Source organism: Heterodontus francisci, chromosome 4 (assembly GCF_036365525.1).
Source record: "Heterodontus francisci isolate sHetFra1 chromosome 4, sHetFra1.hap1, whole genome shotgun sequence".
In the NCBI taxonomy this organism is placed as follows: domain Eukaryota; kingdom Metazoa; phylum Chordata; class Chondrichthyes; order Heterodontiformes; family Heterodontidae; genus Heterodontus; species Heterodontus francisci.
In genome coordinates, this window is record NC_090374.1 from 149302913 (window position 1) to 149314251 (window position 11339).

An 11339-nucleotide genomic window follows, 5' to 3' on the forward strand; every position below is an offset into this window, starting at 1 on the left:
TCGAACAGGCCGGCTTTCCCTACTCTGATGGGCAAAGCGCGATGTCTTGTGTACCAGATCCAAAGACAGCTTGGAACACCTCACTATTTAGTACAAAGTTCTCATCTATAGAACTGGGACACTGAGAATAAAAAATAATATGGAGCGTCTCCATATGTACAGGGAAATAAGAATTCACTGAAGCAAAAAAAGTTTTCAGATGTTCACTGACCGGAGCGCTGGCAGAGTATCAATAAAAAAGTTCATTTCCCGCCTGTGTTTTGATAAATATATCTGACATGGGTAATGACGCCCCCTCTGTACCCTAGCCCCAATGTTCATGCACATATAATTGCTATTATAAATCGTGCTGTTATAATCTATTAAGGGGTTTAATCTAACCAAATCTCATCGTCTCATGCAGCTCATGCAGTGATCATATAGTTCACGCCTCTCCCATCCCAGAAGAATGAACTATGAATTCTAACGATTTGGTTTCCTAACAATAATAGCGAGGTAATTAATTTCTAAAGAAAATTAAGTTACTTTAGTGTGGAATGTGGACGATTTGCTGTAACAAAATGTGATACCACAAATATGAAATATGAAGTAAATATATCTAATTAAATCGGGTATCACGGTGTAAGAGAAATATATAGTGCCTTGTCTAGATTTATTCCTTTCAGTTGTGAATTTGTCTACGTGCACTTCCTTTCCGTCGATGTAAATATGCAAAGTTTAGCTTTTTGGTGTTCACATGGAATTGAATGCTGCTTGTACCAGTAAATGTGTGTGCAAATGTTCGTTCACGTTTGGCACAGTTTCATTTTAGTGTGGTTGGAAATGTATATTTCTGTGTATACGTGTAATGTTACATGTTAGTGTACCCTCGTGCCCCTGTACACGGCATCTGTATTCATTGCCCTGGTCTAAAGGCAGGGCAGCGGTTAGGGCTGACGTTTGCGGTAAGAGAGTAGGGTTTTCCAAGTACTCAGACTGCCTCTCTCTGTCCCTAAACAGGATACTGTCTCTGCTGAAAAAGCTGACGGTGAGACTGAAGCTGGTGCAGCAGCAGTGCCGACACTGTCCTGCACACTAACATTACGTTCACTGTGTCTATGCGTTTCCCAGGCATTTCTGAGTGTTTATCTGTGTACCGACCAGGTGTTTACTGCTTGTACCGGAAGGGTTCACATACATTAAAGGATTATTTTGCTTTCTTATAACCTAAGGATGTTTTCTGTATTATGCGTGTCTTTTATTAGCTGGAGTTTTGGTGAATCGTTTTCTGCTATTCTCTAATATCTGATTCTCTTAATTTAAGGATTACCTTGTTGTCATATCCTTTCTGATGGATTACCTGCAGGAAAGGCTTTGTCTGGGATATGTCGCTCTTGGATTATTTCTGCTTCTCATATCTGTAATGTTAGGTTTGAATTACTTCCGATTCTCTTGCCTCTAACACTATTTCCCATTATTACTCTCGTCTGTAAAATTGTTTCCAATATTACTATTCTGCAGAATTACACAGCCCTATGATCAACGTCTATCCTGTTTGCACTATAATTTCTGATTTATTTTGGCTTTTTGATACCTGCTCGGGATTTGGCTTCGAAATCCAAGGTATTAATTCTGTATAATTTCAGATTCGGTTACTCCAGCCAATGCCTTTTAACTAAAAGATTATTGTTGCAGATCTGTAATTGTCAGTTTGGATCCGGTTTGGTTCCAGACAGTTACTCTGTGTGACATTTCTCTCTTCCTCTTGCTTCTTACCTGCCCAGAATCTTGCTGACGCATCCGTGGCTCACCCTGAGTTGCCTGGAGATGTCACAGGGTCTCACCCCTTGGTGGGCCAACTCCACGATCCGCTGCCGGACAACATCGGGAAGAGGGCGACCATTCACAAAGACCCCTCCAAGCTGATTCACCCCGCCATGCCCTGTATACAACATACAAAAGAGAGAGAGAGAGAAAAGAAACACTGCAGCTATACCGTAGAATTCCAACACTACGTCTGTATCTCCCAGTTAGTGTTTACCGACAACACAGAGAGCCAGCAGAAACATGGGGAAGAGGAGGAAAGAACCCCCTCCTTTGCACTGTGACTTTCCACAGGCACGGGAAGATGGGGGTGGGGGAACAAGGGGGTGGGGATATACTGCAGCACATTGAATAGTGAGGAGAAAAGCAGAAAGATGAGGATCATACCGCAATGTGTTAAAGAGGGGAACACTTTGCAAACATGGGCTCCCCACATCAGCATGTGCAGGAACACAGGGACACAACAGCTTCCTGGAACACCCTCATATCACAGCCGATCACAGTCACACACTCTCAGCCAGCAACTGGACGTCCGGTTAGGAACGAGGATATCTCCAGTGCATTGTAAGATTTATATAATATGGATCAACACTAGCTTCAGTTAGCAGCTTTTAAAAATATGAAAGGTTATTGTTGTGAGGTAGAGACACATACGAGTCGTTCACTGAAAGCGAAAGTGATCCACTGAATTCGGAACAGAAAATGAGTTCCTTTCGGTGAAACTTCAGCTTCCTGTGTGTAAAAAAAAGTGGTCGCTCGGAGATTTATGGACCGATTTTTGCTGTCACAACCTTCTGGGACCAAGACGTGCTCCTTTTGAGTAATCGGCTGCAGAATTGCGAGCGGCTCGATTCTCACACCGACTGTGACAGAATTTTTAGATGTTTACTAGACTTGCCGAGACAGCTCGTGGGTTATCTTTCTAAAGCAACATAGTATCTATTTTTCTTCTAAAGCGATAGTAAATTTCTACAAGTCTTTCAAGAAAACCAATGGGAAAGTGAATGATAAATCCTAACTCAAAACGATAATAAGATTTTTTCTAGCATCATTCCAAATTGAAATCAAAGGAAATGGGATCTATATTGAGATCTATATTCAGAAATAAAATACAGCCCCTCAACATGACAAGTGCGTCATGAATGTAGGTCGGATACAACATTTTAATACTGCAAAACCTGGGAGTGTTTGAGATAAATCGCCCTATTTAAATCTCTGGGTTTTTGTTATATTAGTCTGTCTCTCAGCCGGAGGGAAGGAAAGTTATAACGGGAACGGATTAATACCTGCAGCAAAGGGGTAATCGGCGCCGCGAGCTACTTAGCCTGCTTCGTTGCTACTTTTATTGGTTTTAGTAATAAGTGAAATTAACGCTGTTAATGAGTCAAAAAAATGCTGCATTACTTCCGTTTTTTCAGTGAATTGGTATCTCATTTCAGTATATGGAGCAGAAAATTGCTAACTGAAAGACTAGCTGTTTTTTTTAAATAAAGTGTCATCAGATTTCACGCCGGATCTGTTTAAATTCCCTTTCATTTCCAAATTTGATTGAGATTTTGGTCCATTTTTAAAAAACAAATAATGCCGAAATTATTTAATATTGCGAATGGGCCCTAATGAGTATACGTAAAATTCAAATTGAGAACAGAGAAATATGGAATAGGATTATAAAAAAGCATGACTTTGATAACAAGAACCTTTTTTTTTAAAAAATCGATAATGTTTGTTTCGATCAGAAAGTTTGTGTGCGCGCCTTTACTCCACATCACCGTGTTGCAACAATTTTAAATCGATTCAATTTTTGGAGACGGAAGGAAAAACTCCAGTCTGATTTTCACTCAGGAAAACTGGTCAACGAGGTGTGATTCCTGAAGTGTGTTTAGACCCCACTACAATATGATTAGTTCGAGTTGATAAAGCATCTGTTTACAAGCTGTAGGTATAATAACTCTTAACACACCGTGATAGGATGTGTCATTTCATATAACACCGACCAAATGGACAAGCTCCAGCCATCTCTGTCACGCTAAACTAACGTGCTGCAGATTTCTAAAACCATCAGAGTGGACTTTCACTGCTTTACATCAACTTAATCCTCGCAGTTTACTCACAAAAGTAAATACAATGGAGAAAGGAAAATTAAACAGTTACACATCGACCTTATTTAATCCGCTGGTTAATGCTCTTTTGCAATTTACTGGCAACTAGATTATTTTTGTTTTGTTCACGAATTTTAATGATGCATCTATTAATGCAACTGACTTTTACTAACAAACGATGCTCGTCGCAGAAAGCAACAATACCACGTCCCATTTCGTAGTAAAAGTATTAATAATTAAGATAATATTGCACGGTCCGCAAATGTTGCCGTTTACCGTTCAAATGAGGGAATTAAGAAATCGTTTAATTAACTCGTTTTTAATTCGGGAAAATCGGGATGATATTAAAATTAGCCGTGCACGTGAAACTCGGTGGTGCTTTTCTGCAAAAAGGCTCCCTTTCAAAGACTTCACGCGTTGCTCCTGGTCTAGGGGTATCTGATCATCTGCTTGTGGATCCGGGTGCCCCAGCACTCCTTACACACTATCACTCACTAGGAACCGCCAGACAAGCCAGGGAAGGAGCTGCCTACTTACTATGCATTGCTGCAAACGGGTCGTGCTTACAGTGGATTTCCATGAAAAGGCGCAGCCGGTCTTCAACTCGAAGAAAACTCGATTTCCTGGTCTGGATTTAACCCCTTCACCTATACTCCCAAAACAAACGCAAACCCAGAAGATCTCGATGACGGCCACTAATTGCAGGTCCTACGTCTTTGTGATCCACAAGGTTTCGGACGGATTGTGCAAGGAACGTAAAAGTTAAGTTTGTCCAATGCAATGCATTGCCCCCAAAGAGGATCCAATTGCTACCCAGTGACAGCAGTGAATTTTAACTTCGAAATCGTTCGAAAGCGGAAAAAATCCTTTTATGAATTCCAGCTTCTTTTTTTTTGGCGTTTTCCTATGCAATTTGTCCGCTGTGTGTGAATGAAGGCGGGTTCCCGTTTCCCCGGAGTGCGCTGGCCCCCTGCTCTGTATTCAGTCGCGTTCACTCTCCTCCATAGTGTTTAAATGTGGCTGAGCCCGCGGTGATTCGGCGCTGATTCGCCCGAGGTTCAGCCCTGTTGGGACGGCGAACAGCCTCTGTCTCTGTCAATCACACCACCACCAGCCAATCAATGAACAGTCCTCTTTCTCGCTAACCAATCGCGCCCAACAGCCCAGCTTGTTGACCAATCCCCAAGCGAGCTACTGACTCATTCACCAATGACACCTCTGTCTAAGAGGACTGACCAATCGCACGGAGCTCATTTTTAACATTCACCAATTATGTGCAAGTCCTATAGATACAGGAGGTCTCTTTACTAATTGGTTATCTTATACAGTATCCTGATTGGCTCACATTGTTAAACCCTCGAGGCGGGCCTCTATTAAAGGGAATCCATTCACATGTTGAAAAATGAATTTAATTTTTCATCTGAATAATTTTAGACAATAATTTTCCACAGAAATTCTTTTGGCTTTTTCAATATATAAATAAACCCTTCACTTTGATTCTAACTTAAAGAGCCTGTATAAAATTCTAGTGTCTGACTTTAGTGCTAATACCAGTTTTAGATGCAGATGTTGACACTAACCAATGAATGATTTTAGCTTGTTAGAACATACATGGCAGTACAACAAAATTAAGACATTGTTGGAAATTTTATTTACAAAACAGTTATTCGGAAGGACTAAATGCAAAGCTGTTAATAATGAAGGGGCTATTTGTATGTCAGTTTATATTGACTATACATAAAGGATCTTGAGGATTTTATCTTATTTTAGGAGTGGTCACCTGCAGCGGTTAATAATCCTGCAAAGAGCCGAACATCTTTTGACCAGTTAACAGGTTTCAAATGTTCACAACCTGTTGACCATTAAATTTGATGTTACATTTTATTCAGCTTAACTGTCGATGAAAGTTCATTAAATAATAGGCTAAATGTGTAACATTAATTGAGCTTAAATACTTAGCGTACAAGGGAAAGCGTTAACATTTCAACCCCGTTGGTTTGGAAATAATGAGAGAGAGAAAAAAAAGCCCACCACGAGTTCACCCTCTAAACCAATGAATCTCTCATTTTTAATTTAAAGAATCTTAGTGGTCACTTACACAGGTTAATTGTAATCGTGGTCAGTCCTATTTAAAGGGTTTCGTCTCATTTTCATTGCTAATTCTCCACCTGCTCTTGGAGACCACCCGGGTGCTGAACACCACTTTTTCTATAGGACTCCACAGTGATGGCACGCATACATACACCTATATTTGCACACACACTCATATACCTGTATTTTCACACACACACATGTTTTTTGTTTTTGCATCCATACTATATTTGCATCGGGCATCCCTATCAATTTTCATGGACAATCGTGTTTTAATCAATAACACAGTAAACTTCCACGACTATATAACACATGTATTGTTTGCAAAAATACAGCAGAAATCACACATCAATACATAGATAACATGCTATTTAATTACGTAAGCTCGGAATAACTTTTCTCCCAGAATTATCGAAACTAATCGTCTTGCTGTTTTATTCTGAATATCAGTAAAGAATTGGAAAGGATTTTCAAAGTAAAATTCGCCGAATATCATACATAAAAACACATTAAATATGTCAAGTCAGAATTTAACTTGGATTTCAAATGCCACTAATTAAAATCATAACTTACTTTTTGACATGCAATATGTTTACTATCCATATTGACATGTTTACAGATACAGGTTAATCGAGTTCAGCAATTGTTTGTATTTTATATGAACGTTACAATACAGTAAGAGAAATAAAATGTCACCTATCAATTTTAATGGACAATCATGTATTAATTAATAACACATGAAACCTCCACGCCTATTTAGTCTTTGCTATTTATAGTAACCTGTTTGATAACTTTTTCAATCAAATTTTCCACTATTCTAAGAAACTTGGGGCATTTATCTTTATAAACGAGAATCCAAATCTGGATTTTATTATTTTCAACGGAAAGCTCCGGTTATACGAAGTTTTAAAGGAGCAGAGATTTGGCGAGAAGGCTGAATTTCATGGCGTTTTGGAAACTTCTAATTGGATTGATTAGGGGTGATGTGAAATTTCGAAGCTGGGTTTTTCTGAACTGAGGGCAAATGATGGCTGGCCGCACTTTTTAAATATGAATAAAATGCTTTTGGTGAGACATTGAGAATCAGCACCCAGTAATTTCAGCCCGACTGGTACATTTCAGCATCGCTACCTGAATCCAGCGCAGTGTTCCCGAGCCTAGGTCTTGAGAAATTTCAATCCCCTGGTACCGCCCTCCCCCCATTTCAAAGCTGTCACTGAACCCGGCTGTTTCGTTAGCACCTGCGGCTGGGCCTAAATGATTTCCACGATACGATTTTGTTTTCATATCACCAAGATCACAGTTTCCTGTCTAGGAACAATCTGACTGTATTGATAATGCGTTGCCTCACGTGGTAAAATATTGCGACAGTCGCTGATAATATAAACTTCTCTAAAGTTATACTTTTCGAAGGATTGCAGAATCCTCTTCTACTTGTGAATACGGATTTATCAAATCAAACAATTATTTCTTGTAGCGAACTGCCGTTTTCAAATTCTTCCAACAGGCCCACAAATGGGCTTTAGAACTAACTGAAATTTAAACTGGGGTCTTGCCCACTAAACCAGTGCTCAGACGCATCTGATTGGGACTAGTAAAGGGCACCCTTTCCATTTTTTGACATTTGATCCCCGGAAGTGTTGCTATTGTAAACTGTTTATGTAAGGACACTGCAGAGTTTTGCTCACAACAGCCAACTCCCCTCCGCAATAGTGGTGTCCTCATGCTGCAAGCCTAGTTATGGTGATGTATCCATATCCAAGCGGGTAATGTCCTTTATAAAATCCTACAAGGTAGCAAAAGCAAATAACCAAGGCCTGCCTTTCCTGTCATAATTTCCTTGGCCGATCGCTATTCCATCATCTAAAGCGGCAGCTACTCACTTTCTGCCTACGCTCATGTTCCTTGGCCAACTGATGCATTGGGGGTGGGGGTGGGGGTGGGGGGGGGGGCGGGGAGCGAGCAGGATGGAGAATCATCTCGTGGGGCTGATCTTGGGTCTAGCCAAAGCTACTATCACTGGGGAGATTGTGGTATAGTGGTAATGAATCTGTAAGCCAGAGGCCCAGACTAATGCCCTGGGGACGTGGGCTCAAATCCTACCACAGTAGCTGGTGGAATTTAAATTCAATTAATTGACAAATTCAGTTAATGAAAAAAAAAATCTGGAATTGAAAGTTAGTTTTATCATCGATTGTTGCAAAAAAATGTGGTTCACTAATGTCTTTTAGGGCCTTACTTGGTCTGGCCTACATGTGACTCCAGACCCTCAGCAAAGTGGTTGACTCAACTCCACTGAAATGGCCTCGCGAGCCACTCATTTCCAGGGTAATTAAGGATTGGCAACAAATGCCAGCGACGCTCACATCTCATGAAAAGAATAAAATAAAATAAAAATCCATAGGCCAGAATGCGTGAGATCCAGCGGGAGGGTTGCTTTGCGTCTTGTCCTTCTTCCGCCGTCTTGTCATGGCCCTGCGGTGTCAATCCGTAGCTCAAGTGTTCCACGTCCTGTGGCAACCGTATAATTGAGGGGAAAACCAAATTATGATTTCGTTTTATGCGTAATTTTGTACCTCTCAATTGGAATAGACTATGTGATGGTATTGCATTATTGGTGATCTCCTCGTGAGGGGACACCTGCAATGATGCAAGTTTAGATGGCTCTGGAAATTCACTGCCATCCCACTGGTTCAACTCAAAATATTCTTAAACAGATTGCCTCTTTATAAATGGCAAGGACATCAAAACAATGTTTTTCTAACATTCTTGACATTTTCACCTGTTAGAAAACATTTAAGCATTACAAAATTTCTAAAAGTGCCAGTTTAGTTAATCGAACTAATCCCTACATGTATTTAAACAAACTGCTTAAAGTTGAGTTGTTTTTTCCACTCACCCTACGCTAATCAAACGTAATTAACGCACCCTCCAAACTACACAATAGTCATTAGTTAGGAACGCTAACTAACTAGACTCCAACCTATAATTTCCGATGCATAAGCATCTCGAATAAGTCGTCGATGTTGGATCATTGTGGGGTGTCGTGTTAAAAGGCAATAGGCCATTCCGTTTTTTTACTGGCCCATCTCAGCTTCCACAGAACAGAAAGTTACTCTCCAACTCAAAGCTATTTTGTTTTTTTCATCACCGGTCCCAAATACAACATCTGACTCACTCCAAAACACGAACATCACATTTAATTTCAGAGAACTTGCAGAAAACTTAATTTATTGAAGAATCTTTAATTAACTGCAAGGGATTCTTATCATCGAAACAACAGCTAACTTCTGAAGACACGCCAGCAGGGTTGGCAAAAAAGGAGGTAGGGGTAAATCCAGGTGTACACAGAAATCTGCGGGAGGACATTTCACGCGGACCACGATACTTGTTTTACGGCAAGATGCTGGTGATGTATGGGCACATGGGATACTCGCCTTGAAGGTTGGTAAGAGGGGAGTAGGCAGAAAATACAGCCAGGGCTGTCAATTTGGAAACATTCTGGTCTATAAACATATGCGCTTGGAGTTTGGGATTAAATCTGCTCTTGAAAGGTCAACGCATGAATCACGTGTTAAAATATCCGCTTTTGGGAAATTAGGTTTTTATTCATTCTCATGATGTGGGTGTTACTGACAAGGCCGAATTTATTGCTCATCCATAACAACAGAGTGGTTTGCTCGGCCACTTCAGACAGCAATTAAGAGTCAACCAATTTGGGCGTGGGACTGGTGTCATATATGGGTAAGCACATTAGGTTTCCTTCTTTAAAGAACGTTAGTAAACCAGTTGGAATTTTATGACAATCCAACTGCTTCTTGATCACTTTTACTGATCTTTATTTCTGTATTTTATTTAAAACTGAATTCAAACTCTCAACTGCCAAGGTTTCTGAATTATTACTCCAGCCCTCCGGATTAGGAGCCCAGTAGCATAGCCACTATCCATGTCTATTATCTACCCAGAAAGCCATGACAATTTTTAACGCTCGCAATCAAAGGTTGCATTTTTACTAAGCAAAAATGTTTTGTTATGATTTGGGCCCACAAAAGCTACAGTATAACTGAGAAAACCAGCCCCAACGAGGCGGCGTCAGATCGGTTTCTGTTCCCAAGGTCCAAACAAGAGTTCTTCTGTTCCGCAAAATTAATTGTCTTGGCTTAACAAATGGGTAGAATTATTTCAGTCATCTTCCATCTTAACTTCGTTGGCATGATGCGCATGCATGGCCAGATTAAAAATGAAATCGGAAGAACCCGAGGCCGCAATTATACTATCACTTTACTATTGGCTGGACAGTAATGTCAGGTGAGCATGGTGCTCGATATTAGATATTAGAGATCGGGAATCAGATCAATTATCCGACTCCCAAAGGTGCTAAAGCAAGCCAAAAGCAAAATATTGCGGATGCTGGAAATCTGAAATGAAAACAGACAATGTTAGAAAAGCTCAGCAGGTGTGTCCACTATCTGTGGAGGGAGAAACAGAGTTAATGCTTCAGGTCGAAGACCTTTCAACGGAACTGGGAAAAGTTAGATATGGTATAGGTTTTAAGCAAGTGAAGGGGGGGGGGGGGGGGGGAGAACAAAAGGGAAGGTCTGTGAGAGGGTGGAAGACAGGAGAGATTAAATGACAAAAGGTTTGATGTCGCAAGGTCAAAGGGAGTGGTAATGGGACAAGTAAAGAAACAAAAGATGTGTCCAGATGGCAGAATCCTGAACAGCTGAAACGTTAACTCTGTTTCTCTCTTCACAGATGCTGCTAAACCGGCTGAGCATTTCCAGCATTTTATGTACTCAAGTGAGAGTTGTGAGACTTTCCCAAGTAGATTAGGCACAGCGGAATTATAACTCCAGGTCAGTGCCAAGCCACGTTTTAAAAGTGATTGCAGTCAATTGGAGTCACAATTAACTTTACAAACTTATCATTGGCTTTTCATACTGCCATTCATTCCTCTGTGCCCTCGCATGGTATTAAAATTAGCTCCCAGGGGAGTAGAGGCTCACGTATGTATCCAAACACCCATAGTCAGAGGCCCTTTGTAGCGAAACTCGCCACCAGGTACAGTATAACAGGGGCCTGAAATCTGGAAGTGTTACTGTAAACATACCTGTCTGAGAAGGTGTCAGTAGTATAAATACAAACTCAAATTATAATGGGCACATCTACTGAAACAGGTCCTGTTCAATGGGGAGAGTAACTGCAGTTCCCTTATATGGGCTTTAAAAAATATTTATTCGTTTCATGACATGTGGGCATCGCTGGCAAGGACAACATTTATTGCCCATCCCTAATTGCCCTTGAAAACTGAATTCAGAGGGCAGTTAAGAGTCAACCACATTGCTG

The 11339-nt window shown here is 40.6% G+C and overlaps 1 protein-coding gene across 4 annotated transcripts in view; it reads right to left on the reverse strand.

The window, feature by feature from the left end:
• Positions 1-11339, reverse strand: part of pax5 (paired box 5) — a 305908-nt gene that overhangs the window by 287792 nt on the left and 6777 nt on the right. Inside the window, exons 1-2 of one of the 4 annotated variants that reach the window (XM_068030313.1) lie at positions 4470-5048; positions 1756-1921 (exon numbers count right to left, since the gene is read on the reverse strand). In XM_068030313.1, the coding sequence (XP_067886414.1) occupies positions 1756-1921; positions 4470-4482 (179 nt within the window). In that variant the 5' untranslated portion in view covers positions 4483-5048. Of the gene's footprint in view, positions 1-1755; positions 1922-4439; positions 5053-11339 lie in introns of those variants that run through there. The other 3 variants (XM_068030311.1, XM_068030314.1, XM_068030312.1) reach the window with 3 other exon arrangements.